A 12500-nucleotide genomic window follows, 5' to 3' on the forward strand; every position below is an offset into this window, starting at 1 on the left:
CGGTTGCCTACAGTAGTGCTGGTTGCATCAGTCGGTTGCCTACAGTAGTGCTGGTTGCATCAGTCGGTTGCCTACAGTAGCTCTGGTTGCATCAGTCGGTTGCCTACAGTAGCGCTGGTTGCAGCAGTCGGTTGCCTACAGTAGCGCTGGTTGCATCAGTCGGTTGCCTACAGTAGCTCTGGTTGCAGCAGTCGGTTGCCTACAGTAGTGCTGGTTGCATCAGTCGGTTGCCTACAGTAGCTCTGGTTGCAGCAGTCGGTTGCCTACAGTAGTGCTGGTTGCATCAGTCGGTTGCCTACAGTAGCGCTGGTTGCAGCAGTCGGTTGCCTACAGTAGTGCTGGTTGCATCAGTCGGTTGCCTACAGTAGCTCTGGTTGCATCAGTCGGTTGCCTACAGTAGCTCTGGTTGCAGCAGTCGGTTGCCTACAGTAGCTGTGGTTGCAGCAGTCGGTTGCCTACAGTAGTGCTGGTTGCATCAGTCGGTTGCCTACAGTAGCGCTGGTTGCATCAGTCGGTTGCCTACAGTAGTTCTGGTTGCATCAGTCGGTTGCCTACAGTAGTTGTGGTTGCATCAGTCGGTTGCCTACAGTAGTGCTGGTTGCATCAGTCGGTTGCCTACAGTAGTTGTGGTTGCAGCAGTCGGTTGCCTACAGTAGCGCTGGTTGCAGCAGTCGGTTGCCTACAGTAGCGCTGGTTGCATCAGTCGGTTGCCTACAGTAGCTGTGGTTGCATCAGTCGGTTGCCTACAGTAGTTCTGGTTGCTGCAGTCGGTTGCCTACAGTAGCGCTGGTTGCATCAGTCGGTTGCCTACAGTAGTGCTGGTTGCTGCAGTCGGTTGCCTACAGTAGCGCTGGTTGCATCAGTCGGTTGCCTACAGTAGTTCTGGTTGCAGCAGTCGGTTGCCTACAGTAGCTGTGGTTGCATCAGTCGGTTGCCTACAGTAGCGCTGGTTGCATCAGTCGGTTGCCTACAGTAGCGCTGGTTGCAGCAGTCGGTTGCCTACAGTAGAGCTGGTTGCAGCAGTCGGTTGCCTACAGTAGCGCTGGTTGCATCAGTCGGTTGCCTACAGTAGAGCTGGTTGCAGCAGTCGGTTGCCTACAGTAGCGCTGGTTGCATCAGTCGGTTGCCTACAGTAGTGCTGGTTGCAGCAGTCGGTTGCCTACAGTAGCTCTGGTTGCAGCAGTCGGTTGCCTACAGTAGCGCCTGTTGCAGCAACTGGTTGCAGCAGTCGGTTGCCTACAGTAGCGCTGGTTGCAGTAGCGCTGGTTGCAGCAGTCGGTTGCCTACAGTAGCGCTGGTTGCATCAGTCGGTTGCCTACAGTAGCGCTGGTTGCATCAGTCGGTTGCCTACAGTAGCTCTGGTTGCAGCAGTCGGTTGCCTACAGTAGTGCTGGTTGCATCAGTCGGTTGCCTACAGTAGCTCTGGTTGCAGCAGTCGGTTGCCTACAGTAGTGCTGGTTGCATCAGTCGGTTGCCTACAGTAGCGCTGGTTGCATCAGTCGGTTGCCTACAGTAGTGCTGGTTGCATCAGTCGGTTGCCTACAGTAGCGCTGGTTGCAGCAGTCGGTTGCCTACAGTAGTGCTGGTTGCATCAGTCGGTTGCCTACAGTAGCTCTGGTTGCATCAGTCGGTTGCCTACAGTAGCTCTGGTTGCAGCAGTCGGTTGCCTACAGTAGCGCTGGTTGCATCAGTCGGTTGCCTACAGTAGCTGTGGTTGCAGCAGTCGGTTGCCTACAGTAGTGCTGGTTGCATCAGTCGGTTGCCTACAGTAGCGCTGGTTGCATCAGTCGGTTGCCTACAGTAGTTCTGGTTGCATCAGTCGGTTGCCTACAGTAGTTGTGGTTGCATCAGTCGGTTGCCTACAGTAGTGCTGGTTGCATCAGTCGGTTGCCTACAGTAGCTCTGGTTGCAGCAGTCGGTTGCCTACAGTAGCGCTGGTTGCAGCAGTCGGTTGCCTACAGTAGCGCTGGTTGCATCAGTCGGTTGCCTACAGTAGCTGTGGTTGCATCAGTCGGTTGCCTACAGTAGTTCTGGTTGCTGCAGTCGGTTGCCTACAGTAGTGCTGGTTGCTGCAGTCGGTTGCCTACAGTAGCGCTGGTTGCATCAGTCGGTTGCCTACAGTAGTTCTGGTTGCAGCAGTCGGTTGCCTACAGTAGCTGTGGTTGCATCAGTCGGTTGCCTACAGTAGCGCTGGTTGCATCAGTCGGTTGCCTACAGTAGCGCTGGTTGCATCAGTCGGTTGCCTACAGTAGCGCTGGTTGCATCAGTCGGTTGCCTACAGTAGCTCTGGTTGCATCAGTCGGTTGCCTACAGTAGTGCTGGTTGCATCAGTCGGTTGCCTACAGTAGAGCTGGTTGCAGCAGTCGGTTGCCTACAGTAGCGCTGGTTGCATCAGTCGGTTGCCTACAGTAGAGCTGGTTGCAGCAGTCGGTTGCCTACAGTAGCTCTGGTTGCATCAGTCGGTTGCCTACAGTAGCGCTGGTTGCATCAGTCGGTTGCCTACAGTAGCGCTGGTTGCTGCAGTTGGTTGCAGTTGGTGGTGTGCAGTCAGCTGCTTGCAGGTGTTTCTGGCAACAGAATTGTTGCACATGATGGCAACATGTAGCAGCTGCAGGCGTCTTATACAACAACAGCTTCCATCCTGCTGCTGAACGGATTAAAACCAGAGAGGATTAATACACACACACACACACACACACACACACACACACACACACACACACACACACACACACACACACACACACACACACACACACACAGACACACACACACACACACACACACACACACACACACACACACACACACAGACACACACACACACACACACACACACACACACACACACACACACACACACACACACACACACACACACACACAACTGACCTACATCCACCACACAGGCAAACATACACCGGTGTGTGTTTGTGTGTGTTTGTGTGTGTGTGTGTGTGTGTGTGTGTGTGTGTGTGTGTGGCATTAATCTGCAGTGCTGAAACATCCTACAGCCCCTGAACACATCCACATGTTTATTTCCCCCCACATGTTTCTCAAACTGTGGCTCGTGACCCTGCAGGTGGACGTCCAGGTGTGAACACTCGTTCTCTCCGATGAGTCCGACGGCTGTTTGTAGTTTTTATGTTTTCTACATTAAAGTGAGGAAACAACAAGGGAGCAGGAAGTGAGTGTTCAGGGAGCAGCAGGGCATGCTGGGAGATGGAGGAAGAGGCCATCTGTCAGTCCGGTCTGCCAAGTCCTCTACAGACCCCCCCTCCCCCCTCACCTGAAGGCTCTTAACGTACCATCATGAATAACGTGTTTGTGTTTGTGTGTTTCAGTATCTACACGATAACGGCGTGGTGCACCGCGACCTGAAACCCGAGAACCTGCTGTACGCCGACCTGTCGCTGGACGCTCCGCTGAAGATCGGTAACGACAACACGACACAAAACTTTACTTAGAGGCTTTATTCAAAATGTGTTTCTATCGAGTGAGCGTGACACAGATGTGAAGAAAGAAACGACAACTGTGATTGGATCATGTGAAAGTGGGCGGGGTTTGACCTCCGCCTTCCTCGATCTAATTAGAACAGGAAGTGTGTTAGATTACCAAATTAAGAGTCATTTAAATCCACTATTTGGAAAGAGCAGGGGTCCTCAACCACCGGGCTGTGGACCAGTACCGGGCCGTGGACCAGTACCGGGCCGTGGACCAGTACCGGGCCGTGGACCAGTACCGGGCCTCGGGTGGTTTCAAACCGTGATGACCCAGTCTGACGAGAGGGGGGATGTATCTGTAGCAGATCATCCATCTCGCTTCTTTCTGACATCGTCCACACAGCTGGGCTTTTTGGACGCCACCTGAAAGCGGCGCCGTCTCCTCCTCGCTCTGTGTGGATATGAAGCGGAGGATCTGGCTCTGTTTGTTGGTTCTTTTATTTGAGCAGAGGAAGCGTCCAGATGGCGTGCTGGGCCTCAGGCTAACAGTCACAGATGGAGGAAGCTCTCGTTCAACACCAACACCTTCCTTTGGTTCAGAGACTCTCCTCGCTGCCACCGCCGCCTCCGCCGCCTCCGCCGCCTCCCACCGCTCCTCCCCCTCGCTCCTCCCCCTCGCTCCTCCCCCTCGCTCACTTTAAATAGAAACAACAGAAAGAGTCTAAGTATGAACATGTTCTCCTCTCTCACAGCCGACTTCGGTCTGTCCAAAATCATCGATGACCAGGTGACCATGAAGACGGTCTGTGGCACGCCGGGGTACTGCGGTGAGTCCATCACAAACACGACCTCCTTCTCTTAAACATCACATGACCCAAAAAGAGCTTAAGGTGATACGTCACCATGAAACATGACTCTGTACTGACATCGGGTCATATATGTAGAAATGTGAAATACATTTTGAAGTTGGAGCCTTTTTGACCGAGAAAAGATAGAAAGAGTCTTTTTGACTCATGAAAGACACCAAATCCCAGAATGCACAGCACTGCAGGCCACTCCCACTAAGGTCCTCTATTTACTACAACACATAAGGCCGTTTCCTCAACTGATTCAGAGATTTCTTCCAGAATTGGCATCTTGTAAATTCCTGTCAGAAAACAGAAAACAGACTCTATGTCAGAGGAGTCATGAGACCGGCCTGGAATTTGTAACTTAAACTTTTTACAAGACTGAGGGGTTGGCAAACTGAAGACCATATGGTTTGCATGTTTTACTGCAGGCAGCAGCAGCCCCCCTGGGGGTCAGCCCCCCTGGGGGTCAGCCCCCCTGGGGGTCAGCCCCCCTGGGGGTCAGCCCCCCTGAAGCAGATCAATAAGTCTCCCCTGTGCGCCCTGACCACGGTCGGAACGCGAAGCAGGAAGGTTAACACTCCGCTTAGTAAGATGCTTCAGTTCAGCGGGTTGTCTCGTCTGATCTGAGGTCGTAGGCCAATGGTCCGGACCCTCGGTGACTCAACACCCCCCTCCGGAGTGGGGGGGTGAGAGAGCCTCACAGACTTACGTTCAACTGGTTACCGCCGCTGTGAAAGGGCGACATGGAAAGCCAGAACTCGATCAGAGATGATTTTAATGTGTGTCTCTAAAACATTTTAAAATAATTAAATGTTGTTTTTTTACAGATTTTTCCTAAACGGTTATGATTTACTAACCGGTTACACGTGTACACCCCTAGTTAACATAGCTTCCAAGCAAGATGGCGGACGTTAAGTTTGGATTCTGGGAGTGAGTTCCCACCCACTGATCTGTGATTGGTCTGTAGCTTCAGTGGTCGAAAATATGATGAACTAGCGTTGTAGTTTCACCCCGCTAACCGCAACAGCTTCCAGTGACGCAAAATGATGTTTTCTGCGTCACTGGAAGCTCCTTTACAGACTCAGAAATACAAAGACTTCACATCTCAGGGGAATGGCGTCTCTGATTGGACCTTTAAGGTTTTCTTTCTTTGTTGTGTTTTGCACGTTTGGGTCGACCTGCTCGTCACAGAAAACATGCAGAAATACAGATGAAATAAACGCTGAGTACGGACAGGAGACAAAGTTTAAATTCTGGTCTCCATGACGACCGTAGTTGTAGTAGAGTCTAGTGGATGTGTTAACTGACCGGTGTTGCCCATCAGGTAGTGGGCAGTGATGCGTTCACTGCAGCTGCTGCTCTGTGGGATTTTACAGAACTCTCAGTTTGAGCTTCTGTCAGCCATCTGGAGACTAACAGGCTCCGCCCCTCTCCACAGCTCCAGAGATACTGAGAGGAAACGCATACGGCCCCGAAGTGGACATGTGGTCAGTGGGAGTCATCCTCTACATCCTGTGAGTCCATCACACACACACACACACACACACACACACACACACACACACACACACACAGTGTTGACTCACTGCTGTCACTGGATTTTCTCGTCTTAGTTTTATGTTTTATTGTCTCTCGTCTCCTCACAGCTGATGACATCATGGCTTCCTGTGTTTTCTCAGACGTGCCAATGATGCTAACGTTAGCTTGTGATTGGCGCCGACAATGACCGTCACCTCCATTATACACCACTTTGGTTGTCAACATTTTTTATCTGTTGTTTTATGATCACAAAGTACCGAAGCTTTTCAAAAACTCTTCTCTCCTGTAAACCAGGTGAGAGGAATGAATCCATCGTCTCGGGTAAACTCCAGCTCGCTCTCTGAAGTGCACAAACACGTCGGCAACATTTAGAACATTACCAAACGCTGCTGACAGTCTTCAAGGAATAAGAAACAAGAACCCAGTATCAGGGGTTCAGAGGTCCCCAGAATAAGGGTCAGGACCCCCTGGGGGGTCAAATCATGAGCTAATCACACCTATTTGTTTTTTTGAACCAGGCTGTAAACATGTTCATCTCTGCTGTAAAAACAGGCTTTTTAGAATGGGTGTGTATGTGACTTCCTGTGCTTCTGCAGCCAGCCTCTAGTGGACACTCCAGGAACTGCAGGATGTTACACTTCAGCATCGGAGGTTGCTGATGGACAAAAACAATTGTTGCCAATGTTTTTGTCCAATTTAGACACTGTGATGAATTCCATCTGAGTTTAAATTTGTTCCCGTGACGACCCTTCCTGAATCATTTTCAGGTAATGAACGTTGCGTACGTCTGTTATCACCTGCGATCACGACTCCTCCTGTGTTTCAGACTCTGTGGCTTCGAGCCCTTCTTCGACCCGAGGGGCGATCAGTACATGTACAGCCGCATCCTCAACTGTGACTACGAGTTTGTGTCTCCATGGTGGGACGACGTCTCGCTCAACGCCAAGGATCTGGTGCGTCCCCCTTAAAGTATTTATTAATCCTCTACAGCTTCTTTTCATGCACGACCTTTAAAACGACAAAAATCTACAACGAAGATTTAAAAAGAAAACTCCACATTCGGTGTAGAGAAAGTTTTCACACACAATCATAATCCACATGCTGCGGTCCGTCAGCAGCTGTACACACATCAGCAGACTCACAGCGTATTTGTGTTTTCTTTAGTCTTGGTCCTTAAAGAAACGACCCTCGACTTGGCTGGGGTGACCTTTGACCTGTTATTCAGGACGTCATTTCAACCGGTTGTGAATGACTTGGACTCGTCTGTAAGGACTCGAGCCTTCTTCTAGACCCCTCGCTGACAGCTTTAGCTTGTGCTGTGACTTGTCTGGTTCCTTAAACTCTTTCTATGTGATTTTTCACACTTAAATGTATAAATCAAGTATCTCCTCTGAAAATAACTGTGAGTCATGACTGTCTACAATGGGTGTAACACCCGAGTCCCACTGTCTGTGATGTTTTCAGAGTTTTCAGAGTCCTATCTTCACTTTGTTTACATCGCCAGGACGGCCGGCTGACTCCTCCCCTCGTGTATAAAAGTTGTTTAATTGAGGGACTAGAGAAAAGAAGAATAACATACTGTACTCACTGCTTAACTGTGTTTCTAGATCACGCTCATTTCAGGTAAATTTACATGCAGTGTGAAGATACCAGCAGAATAAAGATCACTAGCATTAGCATGCTAACACAACAATGCAGCGCCAGTTGTTTTGGTTTCATGCTGGAGCTCAAGGGCGACATCTGCTGGATCAAAACATCACATAGAAAGCCTTTAATAGTGAGTTCCTTCAGACTTCCCTGGAGAGGACTAGCTCCTGTAACGATGTCTTGAACTTGGACCTTTCCCCGTGTCTCTCTCTGCAGGTCAGTAAGCTGATTGTTCTGGACCCTCACAAGCGCCTCAGTGTGCGGGAGGCTCTGCAGCACCCGTGGGTACTCGGCAAGGCCGCCCGCTTCTCCCACATGGACACCACCCAGAGGAAGCTGCAGGAGTTCAACGCTCGACGCAAACTAAAGGTGAGGAAGGACGGAGTGCGAAGACGGAGAGATATTCAGACGTTTGACAAACTGCATGTAAGTTAACACTGAATGTGTCTACAGGCCGCCATGAAGGCCGTCGTCGCCACCAGTCGAATGCATGAAAGCTCACGGCGTCGCACGGACAGTTGCGAGATCCCAGGGTCGGGGACTTCCAGGCAGAGCAGCATGCAGCAGGACCCGCCCCCTGAATCATCAAGCCCCACCCCTTCAGACAAAGAGTCGGCGTCCCTGGATCAGAAGACCCCACAGGAAGGAGAATCAAAAACAGCCGAGCAGAGTGCACCAAGCCCGTCCCCTCCACGCAGCCCTAAACCACCCACCTCTGACATCACGCCCACAGGCCCTGCCCCCATCAGACCACCGCTGCGAGCAGACGGGCTTCGACAGGCATCTGTAATCCCCAAAACCATGCCGGTCCAGCCCCGACTGCCGCAGAAGAGCTGCTCCGTGGTAGAGCCCGCCTCTAGAGTTGAGGCCACACCCACTCTAACCACGCCTCCAAGTCCCAACAGCCTCATGAACGGCTTCACACCGGGGACGGGTCCACCCAGTAAGACCACCCACTGCCAGTGATCACCTGGACAACCACAAAAATCACGACTTTATTCTTCTTCTATCATCGATCATTTATTGGGACCAAAAACACAAAAACCTAAAATACTCGTAACACTTAGCCTGAACTTCTGCTAATTCTGTTAGTGCTGTTTGCTAACATGCTAACAGCTGCATACTCACTGAGGGCTTGTTCGAGGTATCGGCAGCTTGAACAGTTTGAGCCGCTGGTAGGACCGATAAATATCAGAAATCACCAAGTGGTTAAACGATGCCGCCAATAAAGTAATGATTACGGTTAGAGTCGTCGCGACTCCAGAAGTTTCAACTTTGATTCGCTTCAAGAAAAAATCAAACGGTATCGATGTCTGTTTGATTCCAAGGCAACAAAAATTAAACAACAACAAACTAGAACTCCCCCCAAATACATCTGGTAATGTCCATACACTGTAAATATTAATGTTTGAAGCCTTAGTGACGTCCCCCGTCTGTTCGTGCAGGGGGCGCTGGAGTCCCATCGATGGCGTCCCCCGTCTGTTCGTGCAGGGGGCGCTGGAGTCCCCTCGATGGCGTCCCCCGTCTGTCCCTGCAGGGGGCGCTGGAGTCCCATCGATGGCGTCCCCCGTCTGTCCCTGCAGGGGGCGCTGGAGTCCCATCGATGGCGGTCTCCATGCTGGAAATGCTGTCTCAGTCTAACTTTGAGTCAACCTAACGACAGGCTGAGAGCTGGAGCTGAGGCGGGTTTTAAACCTCCTGACAAACCGTTACACCGCGCCCACCTGTCAATCAGGTCAGCTACACGCCTTATTGTGAATAACTCTTATCCTTCATCAAATCAAAACTGATGAGTCATCAAAACATTCACCCCCCGTACAGTGTGTGTCCATCCAGACATGAGCTAATCACACCTATTTGGTTTTTTGAACCAGGCTGTAAACATGTTCATCTCTGCTGTAAAAACAGGCTTTTTAGAATGGGTGTGTATGTGACTTCCTGTGCTTCTGCAGCCAGCCTCTAGTGGACACTCCAGGAACTGCAGCATTTTACACTTCAGCATCGGCTTCATTTTTCAACATTGGAGGATGCTGCTTGATCATTTCTTGTTTTCAAGTAAACTCCTACACAATGTTTCCGTACAGGAAGTTGCCAAACTTTGAAAACAATAAATGACACAATATTTGGCGTCTAGGACTTCTGTTTCTGTTGCCTTGTTTCAAACAGGTGTCGATATCGTAGCAGAATCATATTGAAGTGTAATGCTGGTCTGACTCTGCTGGTCTGACTCTGCTGGTCTGACTCTGCTGGTCTGACCCTGCTGGTCTGACTCTGCTGGTCTGACTCTGCTGGTCTGACCCTGCTGGTCTGACTCTGCTGGTCTGACTCTGCTGGTCTGACTCTGTTGGTCTGACTCTGCTGGTCTGACCCTGCTGGTCTGACTCTGCTGGTCTGACTCTGCTGGTCTGACCCTGCTGGTCTGACCCTGCTGGTCTGACTCTGCTGGTCTGACCCTGCTGGTCTGACTCTGCTGGTCTGACCCTGCTGGTCTGACTCTGCTGGTCCCTACAGGACTAAAATCTGAAGCTCTACATGTTAAAGATGAACTCTCGGTGACACTGATGATCTGACGTCAGAGATCTGATGTGGGACAAACAGACTTCTTCCTCTGCCGGTGGTGAGTTCTGATTGGACGCCGTGGGCGGAGCTGATTGATTGTATTTTATGAAAACTTTACGACTGTATGGACACGGTGGCGTGAAGGACGAGGAGAGCGCTCTGGTTTTTCTTCTTCTTCTGCATCCCTTTTATTTGGTGTGTGTGTGTGTGTGTGTGTGTGTGTGTGTGTGTGTGTGTGTGTGTGTGTGTGTGTGTGTGTGTGTGTGTGTGCTGCAGATTTTTTTTTTATCCTTTCTACTGTTAACTGCCGACTCGGGGCTTTGAGTAGGTAGATCCGTGCGTAGCGTTCAGGTAAGTGACGTGTTGTGTCCGTGAGCTTCTCGTAAATCGTTGTGTTGTTTACACTCTATCAGCTGTGATGATGATGACTTCCTGTTTGCACTGTACATAGTTTGGTTTTAGACGGATTATTCTCTTTAAGAACATCTCTCCACTCGACCAGAGACACGCCCCCGTGTTCCCAAAAAGAACCTTTGATCTGAAACCACACGCTCTACCTCTCTCTGCACCGGGGCTTCCAGAACCACCAACACCACCTGATCACCGGGCCAACGGGCGACAAACGGAATCCTACGGTGGCCGGGTCGGTCCAATCAGGGCTGCAGGTTGAGAAAACAGGCCGAGGAATTCAAACCAATGACAGGTTGATGTTTCTCACCTCTTATTTATCAAACATCTAAAGACTAATTCCTATAGCCAGTTTATGACCGCCACCATCTTCAATTTGCCATCATCTCAGCATCTGCTACATACTCAAAATACACAACCCGACCGTTAGCATGCTAACTCGACTGTTAGCATGCTGTTAGCGACATACTAAAATACCAGTCACATGACGTACTTCCGGTCCGAGCTCCGTTCAATGAGCTAGCATCAAGCTAACGCGATCGCTACGTAGTTATTTTAACATTATTTGTTTTTCACTTTTATTTTGACACACTGGTTGGTTGGCTGGCGAGCTCTGTGATTGGACAGTCTGAGAGCTGCAGTGCATTGTGGGGCGGTTTAGTATGACCAGTGTGATCCCGTTTTAAACATTCTGCCGATCTCTTAAACATCGGGCTATTTCTCACAAACACAAAAATACACAAAATTACAAACTCTGATTTGGGATCGTGTGAGTACGTGTTATTTTCAAACCTGCAGCTGTTTATAGGGAGACGCCACCGCAGTAATGGCAGCTAGTCAGCCTCCGGTTAATGGCTGGATCGGTCGATACTCGGACTTCTTGTGGAGGAGTGAAAGCATACATCAGTGACATCATCGCTCTCCTCTCCTTAAAGAGCGCTCTGCGTTTGTCCTTTTTCTCCAGCTGTGCTTCTTTTTGGTCCGTTTCAGCCACCGTACTTTAAAAAAAACACCTGAGTGAAGGTGAAAACAATCGTCCTCTAAGAGCTCTTCTCTTTTAAAAAAAAAGAACCAAAACACCCAAAACACCTCTGAGTCCTGACTGCTGCTCGTTTGGTCTCTAAACAACGTCAACATGTTTGTTACCATGGCAACAGAAAACGACGTCCAAGACACCGGATACCGGGTCATTTATTGGTCTTAATCACAAACTCCTGCACGCTGACCGTGCTCGCCCGCTCTCTCTCTAGTCGCCGCTTCTGGTTAAAACTGTGACTGAAGATCTGACGTTTCATTACAGCTTCAAACACTCATCCAGTGTTTAGCAGCATCCTGTCTGCCACTGGCCCGGGACTGTTTGGTTCCTCTTTAAATAATCCTGTTCAAACACGTTTCAGCTGGACGCTGCATGCTCACCTGTTCACGAGCGTTCCCTCCTCGCCAAATGAAACTCTGGATATCTCCGTGGTCAAAAGCATGAACTCTGTATATTTGATTTACATCTATACTCTTACTTGACAACATGAATATTTTGCTTCTATTTATCTTGACCTGTAGGGGGCGGGGTTGGGGTGGCTGTGGGTGTTTGAGGTGGGCGGGGCTAAACTGTAAATGGTGTTTGTTTTGTGTTTGCCGAGTGAACTTGTATCTTTTTTATTATTTTGAAGGATGACATATAAACGGACACGTTGTCAGGTATATCTCTGCATGTATTATTTAACTTTCTGTTAATGACCTCATATCAGATTAAAGACTCCTGAATCCTGCAGGACTCACCTGGGTTCAGTCTGACTACCTGATCACCTGTACAGTAAACTATAGATGAAAGAATTCCCTCCTGGCCTCAGCTGTTTCTTCTTTCTCACTTTAACCAAACTGGCTTCTCTGACAACAATGCAGCAGCCAGTATGTCCTCCTTCTAACTTCAGATTCTGCTCCTGAATGCTCTGGATTTGTTTGGACCAGAGAAGGTAGGCGCTTTTAAGAGCTCCCTCCAAACATTTCATGCCATGCTTTACCAGTGGGTGCGCAGGTGAATATGGTCCCTGTAGGA

General features: G+C 49.8%; 1 protein-coding gene across 2 annotated transcripts in view; it reads left to right on the forward strand.

Moving 5' to 3' along the window:
• si:ch73-60h1.1 (calcium/calmodulin-dependent protein kinase type IV) overlaps positions 1-12277 on the forward strand; it is a 20490-nt gene extending 8213 nt beyond the window's left edge. For both annotated transcript variants that reach the window (XM_065952340.1, XM_065952339.1), the window contains exons 7-12: positions 3345-3435; positions 4196-4270; positions 5733-5808; positions 6660-6786; positions 7697-7849; positions 7934-12277. In XM_065952340.1, coding sequence (XP_065808412.1) covers positions 3345-3435; positions 4196-4270; positions 5733-5808; positions 6660-6786; positions 7697-7849; positions 7934-8446 — 1035 coding nt within the window. In that variant the 3' untranslated portion in view covers positions 8447-12277. The remainder of the gene's footprint in view (positions 1-3344; positions 3436-4195; positions 4271-5732; positions 5809-6659; positions 6787-7696; positions 7850-7933) is intronic.
• Positions 12278-12500: the final 223 nt, after the last annotated feature.

This window comes from Labrus bergylta, unplaced genomic scaffold (genome assembly GCF_963930695.1).
Source record: "Labrus bergylta unplaced genomic scaffold, fLabBer1.1 SCAFFOLD_117, whole genome shotgun sequence".
Lineage (NCBI taxonomy): Eukaryota > Metazoa > Chordata > Actinopteri > Labriformes > Labridae > Labrus > Labrus bergylta.